The sequence below is a fragment of the Ictalurus furcatus genome, chromosome 24 (genome assembly GCF_023375685.1).
Source record: "Ictalurus furcatus strain D&B chromosome 24, Billie_1.0, whole genome shotgun sequence".
NCBI lineage: Eukaryota > Metazoa > Chordata > Actinopteri > Siluriformes > Ictaluridae > Ictalurus > Ictalurus furcatus.
This window is the reverse complement of record NC_071278.1, coordinates 9,809,883-9,833,076: the sequence shown is the minus strand read 5'-3', so window position 1 is coordinate 9,833,076 and position 23,194 is coordinate 9,809,883. Positions and strand designations below refer to the sequence as shown.

Genomic DNA, 23,194 nt, shown 5'->3' with positions numbered 1-23,194 from the left:
CACAGAATCTCCAGTAGAGGTCACAAATGAAGAGGACAGTTCAAGACGGCATATTTCTATAATCTGAGAAACAACTCAAATCAAGAACACTGATACTCGGGCCCTAAACAAAACCAAACTGTGGTATAAAACTGCAACAGCCGCTCTTTAATACAGCAAAAGCATTACGATTTTGGTAACTACGTTTGGGCAGAAAATTTGCAATCTTGCACTTGTGGGGGTGGTAACGATATTGCAACGGGTTTAAAAAAAAACAAAAACAAAATGGACTTAACCCAAAATGGAAACGTCTGTAAATTATTAGCCTTTTCAATTCATTCGCAAGTTCAAATGAAGCATGAACACGTAGTGGACGTTTGACCTTGAGAAATAATATCCACATGAAAGCAGGTGTAGAACTTGTGTTAAATAACCCGTACATGAATATATGGTTCGTCTGATATGAACAAAGGGATTAGAGAGCTGAAGTCCTCGTCTTTTGGGTAGATTTGGCTGTAAATTTGCTTCCACTTAAAGAATATCCCCACAGCTACATAGTAATGCTTTCATGGTAATCAACATCTGATGTATTTTTACACCATAGCTCAAAAAGAAAAAGAAAAAAGAAAAAAGCACCCTGGCCTACTCAAGAAATCCCCCACCAACCAAATAAACCATGCGTAATGCGTTTACATCAGTTTTTCCATACACACCATGGACTTGCTGTAACGGAAAGCGCTGATGAATATTTTAATAATTAAAATGTATGCTATATAATAAATTGACTGCGCTGGGTCAATGTCATTCGTTATATTATTAACAGATGTAGTTGAACCTGACAAAAATGTGAACTAAATGATTCCCCAATTCCCTTTGTTCTGTCGATCATAACTAAAAACATTACACAAACCGAAAAGATCACTGAAGCTCATTTAAAACAGTTCATTTCAGACTCTTTGAAAAGCTAGCTGACTGAATACTAGTCATTAGTATTGATTCGCTCATTAATTAGCTCTGTCAAGCAGTTACCACCAGGACGAGGTGAGAAGCTGTGTGAAGAATAATCTCTGCAGCAGTAATAAACCATAATGAACTGAAATAGCCCGTATTAACCAATCCACAAGCTCTAAAAACCATCACAAAGAGAGGTTTTGATATATATATATATATATATATATATATATATATATATATATATATATATATATATATATATTTATTTTACTTTAATTTTATTTTAAAAGTCGAGCCTTGGTATGATATGGTAGCCAATTCCACATCATGCATTAAAAATCCCCTCCACTTCACTATGAAGTTCGTCTTCCGATGCATTCGATTTGAAACCATTCAAACAGGCAGACGTTGTGGATAAAATTCTCCGCATCCTAAGCATTGTTTCCACACTAAAAATAATAAACAGGTGGATCAGAGTCGAGCTAAGGACTAACGGTGAGCCAACAGTCAAAACAAGGGAGGAGAAAAAAAAAAAGTGTGCAAATTCCCTGCTTTGAACATCAACATTATTACCATGTAAACTGATAGTGTCGTCTAAAATGTGTCTACTTATAACGTACTGTATAATACACATAGTGTATATGCACCGGGTAGAACATATAGGCTGTTTTGATTAAAACGGGTTAGCTTTTTTTTTCTTCCTTTCTTGCAATTATACAGCTTCAAAAATACTAAAAATTAGAAAATTAAACAAGAGAAAGCAGAGTTTTAAGCCTCCGTTAAGAAAATGAGCAATCAAAGCAAATTTAAAAATCAGAGCCCCTTTTGAACACAAGGCTGTCTTTCAGAATGCGACCGTAGACTAAGAGTGGTGAGAAAGTCACACCTAGAGACACAGTAATCAATCGCTGGCAGTCCATTCGAGTAAATTTAGAAAAATAAAATACCAATCACTCTATGGTACCTACCGCCAGAGACAGCATCTCCTGCCAATGTAAAAACTGTAAACACCACTGCTACTCCAGAAAGTCTCAAAATAGCACATTGGTTTGGGGAACATGACAGTATGCTGTCCATACTATAGGAAAGGAGCCGGGAGAAGGAGACAGGCCTATATTGTTCCTCACAACAGGAAGGGATTAGTGGGGCCAGTAGCCTGGGTTGCGGTGCCTGTAGGCGGCAGCACGCCGCTCATAAGCGGTTGCGGAATTGACATGGAGGCTGGCAAGCCCATGCTTGGCATCATTTGGCCCATGGGAACGATAGGGGCCATGCCACCCACAGGCCCCATGCCCACAGCACCAGCAGGGGGCAGAGAGGACAAGGGCATGGGTTCATTGCTTCTCTGGGACAGGCTGCTCAATCCCTGGCCTGAGAGGCCCATCATGGGGCTTACTCTCATTTGGTTGAGAGTGGGTGGCTGTGGTTGGTTCACCTGAAACGGGTTGACCTGGACCTGAGCTGGAGGGGCAGGGGTGGCTCCTAAGAGAAGGCATCAGAGAGAGAAACATAGTGAGAGAAGGCCGATTTCACACAGTGACATCAAGAATCTTCCTAAGAAAATTTACAAGAGCCAAATATAGTGCATCCAAGGTCTTCAGTAGCATAGTGTCTGGGCCATAAATCCTAACGACGCTACACACAGTACGTGCCTCAGGTATAAATCAAACATACCTCCAGCAAGGAAAGGATTAGAAACAGGAGCTGGTTGAGCAGGCTTGGTGATCAGAGAGTCCAGGTTTACCAGGGCTGCATTAGGACCCAGGAAAGACTCGGGGGTATTTCTGGTTGGCTGCAAGTCAAACAGGTCAGGGCTGGCAGACTTGCTGGTCTGTAAAGGCATTGCTGAGCTTCCTTTACCAACACCTGTAAACGCATACCACTCTGAAGGTCAATCAAAAGTACAACATCGTGTAAAAAAATTCCATGGAATGAAGTCTAGCTTATTACACAGTTTAAAAGAAAGGATTAAGCATAAGAAATGTATGAGATTAAAAGATTAAAAGCGGTGAGAGGTATACCTGACATCATCGAAGAGCGAAGACTGTCAAAATCATCTAGGTCGTCCTTAGAGGTACCATTTGATGTGGAGAAGAGATCAAAAGACCCTGTTTGGTAAAATCAGAGATCATAGGCTTTGGGACAAGTGCAAGAAATTTCACCAGACTCAATCACACTGCTCCACTCATGATTGTTTGGGATAACAAAAAAAAAAAGTTCTTTACCACTGTAAAGTGGAAAGAAAATGGAACCGAGCAATCGAGAAACAAAAAAATTATTACTAGCTGAACGCATAAAAAAAAAAAAAAATTATAATAATAATAATGCTTGCATATTCAGATCAAAAGGGTTTGTGTGTGAATGTGTGTACCTGGGCCAGGGGCTTTGGGACGAGCGGCAGGTCCTGAAACCCATGGATCAGCCACTGTAAGAGCAGGGCTTGACCCCCAGGGGTCACTGTTCTTTATGGGAGAGACTGATGGTGCAGAAGCTGGCAGACCCCAGGGATCCACAGGAGCTGCTGGCTTAGTGACACTACCTGCACGGACATAAAAAGATACACACTCTGATACACGATTCACGTTGTTCGGGACTGCACAAAGGACAAGAACTCTGCACTGATGGTACATCGAAACTGCAAAATAATTCCTGTGGCCGTTATGGGGCATTGTTGCTAAAGCACAAGCAAGCTGAGCAGCCCAGAGTCAAAAAAATGCAGAGTTGTAGGAATGTTTTGTGCTCTAACAGACTGGATGTACTAAAGAGTTTTTTAGAATTATTTATCTCCCACAATCCTTTGCACAATTTCAAGCAATAGTTGCACATGTTAGGCTATATAACTCAGTATATCCACTACCATACAGCCCTACTGGTGGAATAAAAGAACGAATACAAATGTAATTATACGTCAGTATTCGGTTTCCTTTTCCTTCATTATTTACCGATATAGATGTTTCAGCTACGAGGCTGTTGTTTGTAAGCTTCAATACGGTTAAAGATTTACTCGTACACTCTGTAGAAGGCAGCTGAGATGGAAGGCAGAGGAAACGGATCTGTTGATGGGCACGCTGGGTGCTCCACCTGCAAATCTGCATACTGAGCCCCTTTGTTTAGAGCATACAGGAATGCACTACTACCAGCCTCGCTGCATTTCTCAGACACCACACCAGTTACAGCCACTGAGTCAGAAAGCATACGATAAAGAGGCAACGAGAGAAACAGAGTGTGTGAGACAAGCAGTTAAGGTAAAAGATATAGCGAGATATACGAGGTGTCCCGAAAGCCTCCATACACAGAGCACCAGGGCAGCAGTGTCATGTGTGATGTGCCTGCAATGTTTCCTGTTAAAGTCCATCACGATCTTGCGACAGCTTCCCGACCCAGCCATGAGAATGATTTCAATACATTCTTCTTTTATCAAAGGCGTAAAAATCAGAAAATTAAGCTATATATATATATATATATATATATATATATATATATATATATATATATATATATACACACATACATACATATTATATATATATATATATATATATATATATATATATATATATATATATATATATATATATATATACACACACACACACATATATACACATATATATATACACACACACACACACAAAGATTGGAAGACATTATGTATGAAGACTTTTGGGACACCCTGTAGAGAGAGAACATGCGCGCACACACACACCAGGTTTACCATAGCTTTGCCAGGGGTCTGAGGTGGGGGCGGGGGCTGCTGCTGCTGCTCTTGCTCCTGCCCCCCATGGATCAACAGGACCTCCGGGGACTGCATCTATCAGATCCATCAAAGTCGACTGAGGCTGACACACACACACACACACACAAGCACAGTTAGACCTTATATCCGTGTTCTGCTACTAAAGGGGAGCTTAAACGTTCACTACACTACTGTACAGATACTCACAGGACATTGAGCAAGTCCAGAAAAAAAAAAGAAAAGAAGAAAAAACAGGAGGAGAGAAAAGCATTAATTGAAGTAATAAGCAAAAAGCGTTTACAGTTACGCTAAACCTATCGTCAGAAAGAAAGAGTATCAGAGATGATGTGATATCAGGACATGATGGGATGATGGAAATGCATTAGCTGCATACGAGAGTGACTGCCTGATGAGTCATCAACCTCTCAGTGAATCCAGGAACTCTGCACCTACCTCTTTCTTCTTTTTGGGCCCTTTCACCGAGTCTTTACGGCTCTCCTCCAGAGCCATCTGGAGCCGCAAGTCGTCCCCACGGCGCATCCTCTCCTCCTAAACGCACGCACAATGACATCATGCATCGTGTTATGTTTTATTTATATTTATATATATATTATATATAATATATTTATATATATATTATATATAATATATATATATATATATATATATATATATATATATATATATATATATATATATATATATATGGTATTTAGAAATTCGTTCTTCGGTGTACATGCAAGAAAACATGACATGACATAAGCACTACTGAATAATACATGAATCATTCATTTGTACAGCACTTCAGGCTGACAGTCAGATGATGGGGCACACCCAAACCACCACCCCTACCCCCAGCTAAACTACAGTATGCAAAAGCAAATGAAGGAAGCAGTCAGAAGGCCAGGGGAGGGAGGGGGAGCGGGGGGCAACTGAGGATAGGCTGGAATTTTGTTTTTATCTGAACCTGGCAGCTGTAAATGAGAATTTGGTCAAACATTTGGGAAGTGAAATCGACCCCTGCAGCAAGCACTTCTATTCCTAGACAAACGTGGGGAATTTGTGCTACATTAGAGGAGTCGGTTTACCCGTGTGACAGCTTGAGACAGATCACCTAGTATGAGGAAGTCTTAAAAGGAAGACGGAACTCATTAAAATTCAGAAATGTAAAGCATTTGATCATTTGCAGATGAGCAGCATTGAAAGGAGATTGCTCATGATGTGCAAATGCAGGGGAAAGTGCCAAGTCTGCGTACTGCCGAGCAGAGGCCAAGGTTCGGAGAAGAATAAAAATAATAATAAAAATGCTGTCCCGACAGCAGGAACCTCCTACAGCACACATCCTGCTCTGAGCAGCCCCTCCTCAGCTCGAGCCACCGGTGGGGCCTGTCTCGTATTTTCATGTGGAAATTCATCCCAGATGTCCGGGCGCAGACACACTTCCCGTACAACTGCTCTTCGAGCGCGAACTACAGACAAACCTCACAGCGCTTCCAGGGTTAGAGGAAACATTACACTTCCTGTCCAATCTACTGGAGCCACTTTATCACTTTCATAACTGGGATTTGGAACAGTGATTACACTTGTGGTTGCACTGCTTCCACTCTAATTTGTACTCCATCTGAATAATATCCCTGCGCTGGCTTGGCTCCACCGGTGGAAGAAAAAAAAGCCAGCTCGGCATTTCTGTATAATCTGTAATCAGGGGAAAGTGAAAGCGTGCACAGGGGGGAGGTCATGTTGCTCTTTTTCCTTTCCAAACAGAATGTCTTACAGAATGAAATGTATACTGCAATCAACCAATCTGACTTTTGCGCTTCGGTTCTTTCTGCCTGTCAGTGTGTATACAAAAATCCCCTCTGAACTGCCCAAGGCACTACTCAATAAGTACTAACACACTATCAAACAAGTACTAAAAATAAGTCATCAATTAGCCAGTTCATTTAGAAGGCTGCCTGAACACTTGACTTCAGTCCCAGAAAAGTTGATGCATGTAAAATCAGATCTAACCAACATCCAGAAATGCAGGGACTGCACAAATTTGGCCTTCTCTTGGGAAAAAAATTCAAATCTGACACAGCCTAGTGGCATTTTTCAAGCGTTTTTATACCACAGTGTCGTTGAATTCTTGAATCTGATTGATGACGATAACAGCATGGATTCGGACAATAGTCGTAGCTGTACCATAAATAATATTCTAACAGAGCGCTGCAGGGATGACGTATTTTCTTAGGCCGACCCGGAAGTTAGCATCACCCTGGTTCCCTCGACAAAAACGCCAAGAGGATTGTTCCACTGGCTTTTAGATGACTGCAGAACATAAACTCTGTGACGAACAAAATGTTTATGATTCTTGCACGTTTTGTTCATCGAGATAATCTTCATAAACAAACACACATCTTTTATGAATTCTGAAGCCTAAATACAATCGGCAGAAGTAAAAAGCTAAAGTTAGGATATAAACGATCTACGCTACAGTCGCATGACTTCAACGTCACGAAGCTTGCGATAGAATTTATAGCTCTACAATTTGAACAAAAAAGAAAACACTACAAAATCAACTGATAAATCTAAAAAGTTGGAAAGTTTGCGTTGGAATAGTTTGCACGAGCGCGAATACGAACACAATGAGGCTTTAGTAGAACGGTTTTCCCGTCCGGCCCGATGACGTTTAATGTCCGCCAACCTCTGTAGTCCCGTTTAGCCATTTTTCAAGCCATGCAAAAAACTTAACAAAATCACGAGTGGGGTATTACTGATGTATTTTATGTCATAGAATAAAACGTGAAAACATCTTGAGAATATGTTAACCGCAGACCTTATTTCAGGCATTTAAGCAAAACCCCATTGACTTCGGGATGATGGATTCGAGTGTTAGGACTCATTCCTGCATCACAGGAATATCTACTGCCTAATAATAAACCGTGCTGCGGTTTAAGAAAGACACCCGTATAATCGGTGACATGGTTCGAGTAGACGTTTATGTAGAATTTACAGAAGGAGTCTCGGGTGTCAGTGCTTTGTAAGAGTCAGTACGTTTCCTGAGATGGAAGAACCTTCAGCTCAGAAGACTTTGCGCTTCCCAGTTTCTCTGTAAAGAAAAGGCTGGTGTGGGAGCGGCGGTGTATAAGGGCAATAACACAAGCTATAACAGGGACTATCGTTCATTAATCATTTATAGGCATTAAAACTTGTAATCGTTGGCAAATCTCTGTGGTATAAGAGGAAGAACGCGTGGTGTTATAGAACAAATCTCGTATATCTGTCATGTTATTCCTTTCGTAAAAACACAGTTGGAAAAGCATGTACAGGGTTTCCTTCAGTTAAACGTACATGTAAATCAACACCACCACACAGTACGCAATTTAAAATCAGATTTATGCATTTAAGAATATATACATATAAAAACAAAAAATTTTTATTGTCTTACTGGCTATGCTAGATAGTTTTTTATATAATAATTTATTTTAAATTTGTTATGTTAAATTAAATGAATATATATATATACATAGGGTTTTTTTTTTTTTGGTAATGTTGTGTTTAGTGCGTCATTCTTATCAAATCTGACTCCGAAGAATTCCAGTGTACCTGTACTGCTTCGTACCTGTGCAAAAGGCAATGAATCCAAATCTAATCTATGCAATTAAATGAAAACTAAAGCCTCATTAAAAGACCTGACGACACCCTTTATAAAGAACACTCGAGTGACGTGTTTTTTTTTAATGGAATTTAAATCATAACAATAACACATATGTGAGGATTGCTGTGGTGTACGTGTAGTAATAAAAAAAGGTGTCTATGACTTATATGCCACACCTGCTCTGCTGCCTCTCTGCTCATGGCCAGGGCGAGTTGCAGCTGTAACTCCTCCTCTCCGCTCGTCTGCGGTCGGGCCTGCTCTAGCTCCGATGACGCATTGGGGGATGTGGCTGAAAAGAAAAAGAAAACACAGACACACATAAATACATTCAGTAATATGACGCATGTTCAAGGGCGTCTCTCTGCAGGCCGCGTCACTTGTGATGAAACAGGTAAAAGACGTAAAAAAAAAAAATTTTTTTTTTTTTTTTTAAACAAGTGATGTGAACAAGGGTGAGGGAGTGTCACTATTAGTTACTATTTTTCCAAACCAACTCACTACTCTAAATGCCTGGGATATCTTCTGCATAAACGACTACCCATTAGCAGTAAAAGTCCATCATACAGCCCAGGTTTTTAAGAGCTTGCCAACATACAAAATTTTGTCTGGCCAAATTAAACTCCAAAAAAAATATAAATAAATAAATAAAATAATGCGTCAGATCTGGATTAAGCACAAACTCACCCAGGAGAAACAGATATAAAACATATGGAGGATTTGCCAGGACAATTTAATCACGTAATGGATTCTGTAGTCCGAGAGATTAACAACAGCCGAGGAACTTACTGCAGAGTCGTCTTTTTTTTTTTTTTTTCACGTCGTGCACGTTTTAACGATTCACCACGACGCCTAGATTTTGGATAAATAAGGTGCGAACGCTTGGAACAAACGAGAGAACTAGGTCTCGCCGAGGTCTGCTCATAGACCTGTGGTCTGATGCGTGTGATTTTGCCCCGATGTAATCGGGATGACGGGGAATATTAATAGCACCATTTCACAGCAGTGCAGAAACAGAGGTAAATATTTGTGGTACGGCTCCAACCTTTTAAAGCACTCTCATTATTCCAAGCTGTCTGACAGTAAAGTGGCAGTGATCGATAGGATGCAAGTCTCCAATCCATAAAGCCTCTGACCATCAGTCCTTCTTGATCCATTTACTTCCTAGTAATCCTGGAAGATAAACCGATCTCGACTTGTACCATGATAAAGTTTTCTTTCATAACCATCGTAAGGTTGGGGCATTCAAATTCGATAAACTTTCCTTTCTATTTTCTTGCCTAACGCATTCTGATATTTGCTTAGTGGAATGAAGAATTAAAATGAGAGAATGATATTAGTAAATGGCGACGCCACTGCCTGCGTTTCCCATGAGTACCTCTGAGCACATCACACCGATGGAACTGGAGAGGGATGCTTGAAATGTTGGATTTTCACTGTTCATGGCAGCACATGGAAGATGCACAGACCTTTAAAAGGAAAGGGAAACTGGCTATACCAGTCAACAATACTACTGCATAATGAAAACTGCTGGATAAATGTCAGTGTAAATAGTCAAATATGTTCAAGTGCACCTATTACGGTGTTTCTAATATTACCTTTCATGTAGTGTGTTATAGAGCTGTTTGTGAATGTAAAAATGTCTGCAAAGTTTCACAAATCAAAGCGCATGTCAAACGGGGTATTCATTCACAAAAGACGGAACTGATTCTGAACAGCTGAAACGAGTCGTTAGTGATTCCAGACTTTACTTCCTGTACTAACCTACGTAGGTTTGTAACAAAAAGCCCCGCCTCTGGTCTTCATTGGCTGCTCGCTGACAGACGGAGCTGACATTCGTTACGGTAGTGGGCGTTTCTTTTTTTAAACACGCTGACAGCAGTAGACCAATCACAACAGACTGGGACATCTGACCAATCAGAGCAGAGTATACTCTCTGAAAGGAGGAGTGTAGAATGAATAGTTTAGAATGGATCATTGAACGAGTCGTTTGTGACATTGGGGGGGGGGGTAATGCTGCAGTTTAAATTATGAGCAAATTAAAGTGTTTTTTGATCTTGGATGCATGTAAATCTACTGTACGAGACCTCTGAAACAAAATTAGGGCATGTTTCAAAACCATAATAGGTGCACTTTAAAACATGAGGCCTGTTGTGTTTAGCTGTAAGTTACACGTGTAGGCTGCTGTTTGAGTACCATGTAGATAAAGAAACAGGAAGTGAAACAAATCCATTTAAATCTTCTCTCCAGTTTCTCTTCTCACTACTTAATTTTGATTTTAACGAGGTATTATAATTGGAACAGGCAATAATCAGTAGCTGTGGATTGTAATATTCAGTACATTCAGTAGCTGTGGATTGTAATATTCAGTACATTCAGTAGCTGTGGATTGTAATATTCAGTACATTCAGTAGTTGTGGATTGTAATATTCAGTACATTCAGTAGCTGTGGATTGTAATATTCAGTACATTCAGTAGCTGTGGATTGTAATATTCAGTACATTCAGTAGCTGTGGATTGTAATATTCAGTACAATCAGTAGCTGTGTATAATGTAGATGTGGGTTGCTTGTAATTGGGACTTTAATATTCATATTCAGGACATTCAGCAGCTGTGGGTTGTAATATTCAGCAGCTGTGGGTTGAAATATTCAGCACATTCAGTAGCTGTGGATCATAGCTATGTACAATGTAGCTGTGGGTAGCTTGTAACTGGGATTTTAATAGTCATATTCAGTACATTCAGTGTTAAACATTTGTTCAGGACAATTGCAATACAAGTGGGTATTTGGGTCATTTTTTAACATTTGCTCAGCTTAGATTTCCAACGTTGTTTCTCCCCTTCCCCGTAGACTCGCTGTACTTCAGGTGCAATTTATTTATTTTATTTTTTTTAACAAATGCTGCAGAATCGATGCTGCTCTCGAGTAAAATTGGTCTGAGAAAGGACTTTAAAACATGAATTTAATACATTTGTGCAGTCCTAGTACAATATGTTCTGATCATTTATTTAAGCATTTAAACAGCAATTAACATTTGGTTTATTCAGCTTGTATCATGTTGTTCTTTAAAAGCAGGACTGCTGTGTGAGGAGACAACTGGGCACAGTTTCTCAATTCCATGACTATAAGGACCTGGGTATTGATGAGAAACTCTAAGCAGAGCTCGGGCAGAGCTGAGGTTGATGAGGAAACGTGGGGGTGGATCATTGTGACATCCCATATTACATCATAAGCTTCTTCCTGTGCTTGTCTTAATGGAGGAAGGATGTAAACGTGACTCATACTGAACGCAATCAGCTGAGCAGCCTGGCACCTCCATAAGCAGAGGAGGATCAATAAAGCTCTCCTCCACTGACCAAACTCACTTGAGAGCTCATTATACTTCGTCGCACCTGCATCTGAGAACAGACTGAAATGAACTTCTGAAAGCCCTGAGCTTTCAGTCTGTTCACAACCGTAGGAGGATGTTAGCGGACCGACCGCTGGTTTCTGTCCGCTAATTAATCGCAGCGGAGGTGGGCAGGCCGTCCAGACGCCTCGGTTTCGGGGAGCTGTTCCGAATGAAGCGGACCTTAACATAAAGGCTGACACATCGTTGTCGTGGGAGGAGTGTGGAACCTACCAACGCACCAAAGTGCTCCGTCAACACACGGACAGTTTCGTTTCACGTGGAGCTTTCCAGTGTTGGGGGGCCATGTTTGTGAGCTCAGATATGAATCAGTACGATTAGCATGACGATACACTGATTCATATTGAAATGAGCTCTGTAGTCACACTAAAACAAAATGGAATGAACACGCAAACAGAGAAAACCGCATGTTTTGATATTTTTTTTTTTTTTAAAGACTTGCCTGGAAGTCAAAGACGTGACAGATGGAAATTGTTCTAGATGTTTCCATCAGCAGTTCCACTAGAGTGATATATATACACACACACACACACCACTAACCAAGATCTGAAATCTAATTAACATCTAAGAAGATCAAAACACACCTCTACACCAACTGAACCATGTCAAACCACCCTGTATTATTTTGTTATACATCTTTAAGCATATTAAAACAACTTGAACTATGGAGGCTGGATCCTGGAGTTCCTGAGACCTTAAAAGGTTAACTTGGGACAAAGTTTGGACATGGACACACTAATATGACTTCAAAAAAAATAAATAAATAACTGATCGAAACCAAGCAAATAATTATTTATTTTTAAAGTCTAACATGCGTGCTACATTTGGTTAACTACACTGCTCATATTAGAACCACAGGTAGACCACACTACACACCAGATTGCATACACGGCCAGTATAAGTACGCTATAACTGCACCAACTCTACAGTCTAGAAATTTTATTCAAATATTTATCTAATCCACGACGCAACAACGAATCATTTTAAAGTCTCTGACTGAACGACAACGTCGTTTGGGAGAAATCTCAGATTATATCCGGCTGCCTGTTTTTCCTTATTTGTGCAGCGAAATGTCCTAATCAAAAACAACCTGCTGAAGTGTGGTTTACACTCAACAGAAAGCCCATTCACAAGTTCTGGAAGGACAATTCCCGGAAATTTCCACTGGAATGCAGACCGTTCCGCTGTTAACAGTCCTGCTTTTCTTGCAGACGTTTATCCCCTCCTCCCGCTTTTATTTTAATGACTCAGCTGCTTGTTCTTCTCCTTAATATTCCATGTTTGAGAAAACCACATCAGTGACTTCAAACACTAAAATGCTAAACACACCCAGTCACTCCCCCCCCCCCAAAAAAAAAGGTGTCAAATGCTATACTAGCAACACAAAGCCCAAAATAAATAAATTTTAAAAAAAGAATTATGAATCGGGCAATATGGGGAGCTCATCATGTTCCAACACCGTGATACGCACACGCACGCACCTTATCAGTAAACTCTGTACGTCTGACATCCCCGTGTTAAGTTATAAAAGCATTTAGTCGTGTGTGGGAAGGGGAACAGAGAGAGACAGCGAGAGAAAGAGAGTGAGAGAGTGAGTGTGTGAGAGAGAGAGAGAGAGAGAGAGAGAGAGAGAGAGAGAGAGAGAGAGAGCGAGCGAGAGAGATGCATCCTTCTTCCTCCCCTCTGTACAGGATCACAGAGCAGTGCACTGGGCCCTGGGGAATTTGGGAATGCTGGCTTCCTGTAACCAGCGTGAGGCAAATGGAGAGTGAAATGCAAGGCATACCACGGTTCAGAACGCTCAGACAACAGCAGCACAGCTAACGAAATGACAGATAATATCCAAAAGCAGACATGCCTGTTTTCAAATTGGGCAAATAAAGGATTGCTCCACACAGTTCAAGCTTCAGGGCTCCTTGAAGAAGATAAAGACAGTAAATCATGAGCAGCCAGCTGCACGGCCTCGGTGATGATCTGAATCCTAAAACGGCTAGAACGCTAAATCTTAGATCGTCTATTAGCCATTTACGTCAAATTGACATGAACTGAGTGGAATATCACAGCTGAGCTAGGCTGTACCAGAAGGGCTTAATAAAGCCTAATGTTCCTAGTGCCGAAGCGTCGCTCCAGAAATAAATCACGTACCACAGGACTGAGAAAAAAATTATTATATGATACACTTCCGTAATACAATCATCTCTACATAATATTACACTGCTACGATATCCAGGGGCATTTACTACATTTATACTATAGTACCAGACCTGGCAACCTTTACACGATCAGCGTACGCTAGTGCAAGTGATCGCATTCACACACGCAGCGTGTGAGTTTTATCTCTGCAAGTCACCAGTCGCTGTACTATAAAGTCACAAGTAGGCGTTCCTACTACTGGTTGCCATAGTAACATTGATCAGTGGGTGGCTAAATCTAAAGGGAGGGCGTTTGTATATAAAAGTCACCAGCGTATTAATGCATCATTTCCATGACATGAAGGAGAAGCAGTGTGAGCTCTTCACCACTGAGGTGAGGCAACTCGCGAGCAGCATGGCGGATCATGGATCACGTGCGCTCTACTGTCTTCACTCCCACTGCGACTCACTGCACCGAGTCGCTACAAATTTGCATAAAGTGAAACTTTTCTCAACGTTGTCATGTCACTGGACACGCCCACATCTAGTCTCCGGACATGCCCACATTTAGTCTCCATCGCTCGCTGGCGCTCATGTCGCCAGACTTCTCCGGCTCTCGTTGAAAATGAACAGTCTCCGGTCGCTTGGTTGCTACGACTCGCCGTACGTGTGAACGTCCCTGAACCGACATCGCCTAGAAGCCCCACCCCCTTCCCCACACCTCACGTGCTCTCAGTAAGGGCCTTGCTCAAGTGGCAGCGTGGTCGTGGTGGTGGTGGTGCTAGGGCTTGAACCACCAACCTTGTGATCAGTAACCCAGAACCTTTAACTGACATTAACCCGACACTGTCCTAATCAAGCCTTGCACACTTACCCAAGCTCAGGATTGAACGGAAACCACCAAAAATGGCGCTTTACCGAGAAAAAAAAGATGAAGATTTTGACCTAACAAGGTTAAAAATCGGCCTTCAGTCAGAATGCAGCGCAGCACGTGAAATGGTGGAAATGATCGTTTTCTTGTCTTCTTTTTTTTTTTAATCAGTTGTGGAAGATTAACTACCAATCACCACAATAAAATTACCATTACATTACTATAAAAATACACAAGTTTATATTACGCTACGATAACAGAGTTTGCAATATCGTGTAAGCCTTGTATACCATATATGGCTAAACTGCACAACTTTAGAAATGATTTCATCATCAAATAAACTTACATCCGTGATATGACGCCGGTGAGCCCTCGGACCTGCCATACTCCTCCGAGTAGCTGGTGGAGAGGTTCGGTTGACTGGAGCCACGACCAAAGCCGATCTGGTGGCTGCTGCCGACGCTGGTGGCTACCTGGGCCATGCGCTCTTTGGTCTTAAGGGCCTGTGAGCGCTCGCCCTTCAGCCGATCATCATCTTTCAGCAGAACCACCAGCTGCTTGGACTTCTCCCTCACGTTGATGCCCTGGTCTTTACCGTCGCGGTCGACATACTGGAAGTCTTTGAGGGTCTGGATGGCAAAGATGTTCTCTTTGCACTGCAGGGCCACGCGCTCCGAGCCGGTCTTGATCAGGTAGTCCAGCAGCGTCAGTGCCTTGTACACGTGCCTCCAGTTCTTGCCGTGATCGTTCAGCCTCTTCCAGATCATGCTCATGATCTCGGAAAAGGCCACCACGTTGTACGTGAGGTCAGAGATCTCGGACATTAGTGAGCTGGACGGCCCCCAGGGATCGTTGGAGGTCGCCTCTCTGACCTTTTTCTCTGCGTCGGAATAGTTATTGACCACATTTTTCATCTGCCTCCGGATCGTTGAGCTCGGCATGGTGCGGTTTTGCGTGGTAATATCCTTGGGATTTAGTCTGAAGAAAGCTTTTTATTCTGCAAGAAAATGTATTATATATATAAAAAAAAAAAAAATCCCCACACAACCAGAAAGTTCCTTCTCTTCTGTAAGTTCTCAGAGTCAGGCTCAGATTTCTCGAAAGGTTTTAACTAGTCCAAACGCGCGTCAACAATTCTCTGCGTTAGTTGGTGGTGCCTGTTAAAATCATTTCCACACAGAGCAGGGAGTGAGCATGGCGAATTCCTCCATTACCTGCAACACAAAACCAAGAAGAGTCAAGACATCGAAATATTCTCAAAATAATCCTTGGATATAAACCTACAGAAGAAACTAAGTAAACATCCCATGCTGCTGCACTGTTCAGAATTTTATTACTACTTTTCTGTGATTTTTCTGGAGAACTTGATCTGGATATATAAAGCATACAAGCTAATCTTAGGTCACAAAATCTATTAGTCATGCCCTTTGTTTTAAGAATGCACATGCAAGTCAAGTCTAGTAAGCACATTTCCTGACAGCACCAGCGTTCCCTCACTGTTAAAAATTACCCCCAAGGTAGATAAAGAGAAATAGGTCACAGCTGTGCAATTTCCAAACAGAATGTGTAGTAGGCTCCTATCCAGGTAGTGAAACGTTACACATACACGCGCACTACATGCTACTGAGACTAAAAATAAATAAATAAATAAAAAAACAGAGTGGATTAATGCATGATGTGGTTGATCTTACAGTAACACGACACCATCCGTGCGTGAGGAAACGTTTCATTTCCCAAAAGTCATTGCATCATATGGTTCTTTCCACTTCTGAAAGAAGTAAACAGTCCAGAGGACTGGCCGCCACAGGTTCTACCAAATCTGTCAAATACACAGCAACATAACAGTTTTTAAATCAAGATCTGCTTTTCTCAATGCACAAGTTCGGTCATGATTTTAATATTTTATTTACCCGACTTGACCTGATAACTATTCCATCTACTCTGCATGTTTCCCCCGACACATACACACACACGATTACGCTATTTGATCAAAAGTTTCCTACTGACAACAATGAGTTAATCTTAGAACCACGAGCCAAACTCGGCATCCTTGGCGTGTCTTGTAAATTCATTAACACGAATATATAAATCGCCGAAACGTGACTCCCGCCAAGCATCCGTACAGCTCGACCTCGGCATCGATTCCCTCCACCCACCGCCCTCCCAACATCCCTGAGTCTGCGTATACATGAATAAAGACAGGCCCTAATGAAACATCTGCTGCTTTAATCACCGATTCAGTCACGGCACACAGGAGGAAGACAGGGGCGACTGAATCAGCGGCGGAACAAAGATGCACAAGCCTTCGCTCTGACCGGGGGGCGCAGGAAGCCAGCACACAGGCACAGTTTGTGCGAGGGTGTAGGACGCACAGTGGCTTCTTCTTCCATACTAAAGAACAGCTCAGGTCTTTGCCTTGCCAATAACCCGTCAACTCGGTAGCTGGTGCTGAAATGAAGCCAAGCACCAGGCAGAACAAATTTCAGGAAGGAGAAAAGCGAGGATGCGCTATGGGTTTGTCAACTTCGCTGCAACGAACGCCGATTACTCAACCCCAGACATGACAAAACCTTTTCCTGGAGATCAACATGACATGACAGCTTGACAAAAGAAATGCTGTCACAGATTAAACATCTTAACCTATAAGAATGGAAAGACAGATAAGTGCTGAATCATTAATTGTTGCCTCTATTGCTTATAAATCTCTGGTTTCACAGAAGCAAAGTGGAACAGGTAGTCAAGGCTTGGAACAGGAGTCTTTAATTTAAAGACAACTTGCCATACCAACATTTCATACACTTCAAAGAGGGAACTCATTTTCGGATTACAGATAACCCGTTGCCGCCTACAGAGCTGTTGTACTGTATAATGACAACAATCACGATAACAGCTCGGTGTTATGTGTATGTATATGCAGAGATAAATAAGTCCAGGGTGTTCCTAGGGTGACATTCAGGACGTTTACATGGACAACAATAATCCGATATTAACCCGATTAAGACGATACTCCGATTAAGAAACTAGCATGTAAACAGCGATTATTGATGACCTTAATCCGGCTAGAGTCATATTCGAAGCAAACACAAATGGAATTAAGACGTGTGGAGTATTCCTGTTTTAGTCGCACCATCGACATGCGTTACAGACATGTACACACCTTAATCACACTATTAACGTCGTGTGGGAGTTTTCACCACATTTTGCGACAGGACACGTACACACACGGCAGTGCTCAACCGTTTGACGGCAACCAAGAGAACACGGCTGCGTCCGAAACCGCGTACTTACCTGCTATATAGTAGGAGAAATACATGTATTTCGGCTACTATATAGTAGGTAAAGACGTGGTTTGGGATGCAGCACACAGCTTCAAGCAGTCGTCTATTTGCACGTGTAGCATGACAAATTATTAACTTCACTTGAAGCTTTCGTCAAACTAAAAATAAAAACACCCAAAACTGTATACGGTACCATACTGTATGTCGATACGTGATATTCTGGAGGGAACATCGGACGGCGTGGCGTGGGGACGTAATGACGTGTGCCGTTAATCCATCTATGTTCTATAACATGTAACACAGGAACATGAAAGGAGTATTCTAAAAGCAACTCATGTAGACACTTTAATCACAATAATGTCTTATTCAGAATAAGGTCAGTAATTAGATTATTACTGTCCATGTAAACGTAGTCATTATATTGTTTGTTAACTGTATTCTCAAAATGTGTTGGACTGATACTACAGAAGCTTGCTTTCCACAAACAAACAGTTCAAAATTTTTCACGTGTTGTGTTCTGCAAGTTTTGTTATTTTTTGTATGTTTGGATGAACTGCGTGATCCAAATCCGAACCTCGCAGGCCAATGTGTAACCTTGGCACATCACGACTTCGCCATTTAACATACTGATAAGCGTATCGCGTTCTCGACGTGTAGCGGCAGAACTGCGATCTCCTTATTATTTTTTTTTTATCCCAGTCACACAGTCCTAGTTCCCACCTAGCTGCTACTGATTAAACACTTAGCTATGTTAAGCTTATTATGCAGTGAGAATAATGTACATGAAATTAAATTCTGACAGGGACTCCCCCACCCTGTCAGCTCATGATATTAAAAGTGAGTAGATAACCTTTATCGTTGTCCATCTGAGGGATGAGTGAGAGCGAAGAAAAAAGGGAGGAGGAAAGAAGTTTATATCTACCGCACAGATCAGAAACTGACCATTCTGGATTGACAAGTGACCGAAGCAGAAAGCCAAAAACAAAGTGCAAACACTGCAGAAAATTTCATTCAGCCATCAGAACAATCAAGAGTCTACATTCTCACTGATGAACCAGGATCATCACTCTGTTGTATGCTAAACACATCAAATTTGGTGGCTAATGCCTAGGACACTGGCTGAACCTTAACCTGGACAATTCCGCGTGAGAAATACAGCACGGGTGTGAAGGACAAAGTGCCCTGATACACCCCAACCTCGACAAACAAAAAATGTATACGACAAGTTCCAACAAGCCTTCACGGCGGCATTACAAAAAAGCAGCGAGAGGAAATGAGTGTACAAAGCAAGTGTGTAGAAGAACTCTGACTAAAAGCCATTGCAGCACAACTTAACAGCTGCTAAAAAAATTCTTTATATAAGGCATTTGCTTAAACGACGATGATGATGATGAAAGTAGTGGGTGTGTCGGCATGAACAAGTCGAGAATGCAGTCTGAATCAACAGTGTAGCTTAAGTAAGAGAAAACACATGAGCGTCAGAGACCGCTGGGTGTGCGTTTTACTGCACGTCGCCGTTCTTCCTAACTCAGCCGGTTAGATCACTTTAGCGTAAACGTTTACAAAGTTTTAACAGCTGGTTACCCTTTGTGAGCAGATTCCTGTTCGTCTTATTTTCTCTTACTGAATTCAGAGTGGAATTTCCAGCGTCTTAGATACAGAACAGGTTCATAAACCGCACAGCTCGTCATATTGTTTTCTCCCCTATGTCGTGTATAACAATACGGGCGCCTACGGGATGATACGGTGGGAAACAGCCACATATGACGGGCACTAAATCACACCACTTACTGAGTTGCCTCAAAGCTGACATTCAGAATACGGATTAAAATGCGTTGCTATTTATGATCAAGCGCCCCAAATATTCTACGATCCTCAAGACCCCGAAATCATACCACGGCAAACTCTGAACCTTTCGGCCGTCTAAACACGTCACGTTGCTGCCTCTGCGGTCACCGCTAGTGTGTTTGCAGCTTTATCATACATGACATATCAAACGCACAGAACAACATAGCATCGCTGGCCAGAACTAAACTAAATCTACTTTTTTTGGTTTTGTTTGAGGTCCCCCCCCCCCCCCAAGCAGCATCGCACATCGTCTCGCTAGTTAGATTTCTAGCGCACTCTGAGCAATTCACTCTTTCAGCTTACAACCTCCAGGTGATCGATACGGACATTAGCCCCGTTCAGATTGGATTCATTTCTCACAGGGATGTCTGTGATAATTGTACACCTTTATCTCCTCAGTGAAAAACCTCTCGCATCGGGACAGCAATAAATTTACCACAGGTGGAGGAAGTTTCTAGCAGGTTTGTATTTTCAACGATAAAACGGTGTCGAGTCGAGAAAGGACGCTGGCTCTTATTTCAGTTTGGCGCAAAAACAAGGTTCCAGCAGCACTCTGAAAATACAATTCGTGATCACAAAGTGTACGAGAAGCGGTTTAGCGACTCTGGAAACGTTTAATATCTGGAGGAGGATCGCCGATGCGTACGTGACGAGATTAAAGACAGCACGTCGGAGCGGTCAAACATTTTGTTTTCTACGCAAGGAGCCACTGTATAGAAAAGCATGGATGTGTGTATCTGGGACATTGGCATCGGTAGGTAATTCGGCCTGTAATTTTCTCATAGGAGGACAGAGGGAAAACACCAAAACAACAGAAACCCTCATAGAATTTGTAATGGTTATAATGGGAATTATATTCGTTTTATTTGGTCTCTACTGGTAATTTGTTGCCTTCCACTGGTTGCATGTTTCGTCTAGTGGATACCATTAAAGACCTACGTCCTTAATACGTCCTACTACTTCATGCAAACCCTTTGCTAATGGTTTTAATGGTTTACAGCTGATGTAGTACTGGAAACCGTTAAGATTTCTGTGATGGTTTCTATCGTTTGTTTTTCAGCAGGGACGCACCAGACGAGAAAATAAAGTCACAGAGGACCTCCTGTAAAATAGGAACTTACCCCTGGTCCTGGTGGACATTTAATTTACCATGAAAGGTTGTATGTAAAAGCCGTTCTCAAATAAATCGTCCAAAGAAAGCAAACAGGGAAGGAGCAAAGCCATTCTGTACAACTAATCCGTAATATTTTTAAACCGCTTTACATCTTTACATGATGGATGAATACTGTGATACCGCGATACTTAAGACCGGGTTTCCATATCGTGGAGTTTTCCGACCATAACAGCCCTACCACACAGCACTGTGGATAGAGGAGATACACGGGTGTGTCCCACTCTGAGAAACAGAGCACAAAGGCACCAAAATAACCGCATTACTCTTAAAATGTACAACTCAGTGCTGATTATTTTATTCAGATTAATCTTAAAGGACCAACCGCAGGTTTACTCACCTGCAGGAACTAAACAAGTCCATTCGGGACCTTTTTTTGGGTTTCATATCGCTCTCAGACAAGTCGTCTAAAAACTGCACACATTGATGAACTGCTAATAATCTACAGATACATGATTAGTGTTATTAGCTTGGTTAAACAAGTAAATACGTGACGTTAAACTCGGATAAGCTTGCAGCTAATATTAGCTGGTCGCTTTAACGTACAAGGTGATAAGACAAATAAAGAAAAGAAAGTGATAGCAAAATACGTTGGAATTTTCTAGATAACATTATTATCGGTTGGAGCTACGCGCTTCATGACATTATACACAGCCAGCTTGCTACCTAGGATATTAGCACACTTGAGTTAGCCGTTGGTGCTAACTAGCTAGCCAGCTATCTTAACACAGAGCTATTATTAACACGTAATTATTATTTTTTAAAAAAAATAGCACTAAAACTCACGCCAAACTTTCAGTTACTATGTCTGAATGTGTCAATAAAATGTAGTTAAACTTCAACTTCCCTCGAGTTAGTAAACATGTAGCCCTTTAGCTAGCAGGATAGATAGCAAGAAAAAGTTCTCATCCTGCTAGCCTGTTGCTAACATTGTAATAGATTAGATTGCTTCGTCGATCTTCGTGATAAATATATATTTTTTAAAAAAAGGTGTATTACTTATCGTAACAAGCATCAGAATGATAATATGTCTATTATTAAGGAGGTCGGGGAGTGTGATTATAAATAAACAGACGGTTTATAATCTGTTAACTGTTGTAGTAGTTAGTCGGCTAACATCGCTAGCTATCTCAAGCTAACCTTGGATAAGTGGTCGCCTTAAAGGTGTTACTCAATACTGAATCGCAAAATAGTACCCAAGCGAACTGAGTTTACATTTTACCCAACGGTTTTTTAAGGTGTTTTAGTTTGCTAACTTGATTCATTTGAGCTCGCTTAAGAGTGCTGAAGGCTGCTTGGTGCTTTGTGGAGATATCACCAAAAAAAAAACTGGGAGTCAAGATAACACACAGAGAGAGAGAACCAGCTAGAAAAACAAAACAATAACTTACCAATGCTCCAGTGGTGTTGTTTCAGTATTCAGTATTCTCCCGGGGATAATACCCGGCATGCATACCAGGAGGGGAGAAGTGTAGAAAGTAAAAGTGCTTGTTAAGATGTACTGAAGTTTATAAGAGTAGCTTGCCCAGGCTCTGTTAGTGTTTATGTGGAGAGCAGACAGGCGGGCTACACGTCGCCGTGTGTTCTAGCTTAGCCAGTAGTAAAGCTCAGTATATTAGGTAGGTGTGTGTGTGTGTATATGAGAGAGAGAGAGAGAGAGAGAGAGAGAGAGAGAGAGAGAGAGAGAGAGAGACTGACTGACTGACTGACTGACTGACTCACTCACTCACTCACTCACTCACTCACTTTATCCAACATGGCGGACACACTGATAGATCGGCTTACAGAGAATGTAAGCAGCTAAGGGTGTGACCAAACCGCTTCTGTTACTCAATTTTTCAGGCAAATCATAATTCCTGTGTAATAAAAGTCATTGAATATTCACCCTTTACATGTACACAACTTGGTAAACATGGTAGCTGCTTAAGTTTATTTATGAGTAAACTTGAAATAACTGGAAAGGCATATTTCCCCCGGTCAGCCTGCTGCTGCCATCTACTGAGAAAAACTCTTCCGCACAATCTGCTCGTGTTTTATACCTCATTCACTGTAAACACACATTCAACCTATAGTTTTACATCAGCATAAAACACTCCCATATCAGATTCCCCATTCATCTTGTACTCAAATAAAAATAAATCTATCTTATCTATCTATCTTACATTCACTAGCTGAATC

At 41.5% G+C, this 23,194-nt stretch overlaps 1 protein-coding gene across 2 annotated transcripts; it reads right to left on the bottom strand.

Moving 5' to 3' along the window:
• Positions 1–825: 825 nt before the first annotated feature.
• epn2 (epsin 2) lies at positions 826–22,686 on the bottom strand. Of its 2 annotated transcripts, none has more exons than XM_053612832.1 (9): positions 22,408–22,686; positions 15,066–15,933; positions 8,486–8,598; positions 5,123–5,218; positions 4,640–4,772; positions 3,305–3,472; positions 2,955–3,041; positions 2,608–2,799; positions 826–2,415 (listed from the first exon to the last, which is right to left on the bottom strand). In XM_053612832.1, exons 2-9 carry the CDS (start codon positions 15,658–15,660, stop codon positions 2,057–2,059), a joined length of 1,743 nt encoding a protein of 580 aa, XP_053468807.1. In that variant the 5' UTR covers positions 15,661–15,933; positions 22,408–22,686; the 3' UTR covers positions 826–2,056. The 2 variants fall into 2 exon arrangements, with proteins under 2 accessions (XP_053468807.1, XP_053468808.1); XM_053612833.1 differs by having other exon boundaries at positions 4,649–4,772; positions 22,408–22,685.
• Between the last annotated feature and the right edge of the window lie 508 nt (positions 22,687–23,194).

Coding starts and splice junctions, on each gene's coding strand:
- epn2 (XM_053612832.1), bottom strand. CDS start 15,660: ATGCCGAGCTCAACGATCCGGAGGCAGATGAAAAATGTGGTCAATAAC. Junction 8,599..15,065: donor ACCGGCGTCATATCACGGAT/GTAAGTTTATTT, acceptor TTTTCTTTTCAG/CCACATCCCCCAATGCGTCA. Junction 3,473..4,639: donor GCAAAGCTATGGTAAACCTG/GTGTGTGTGTGC, acceptor ATGTCCGTGCAG/GTAGTGTCACTAAGCCAGCA.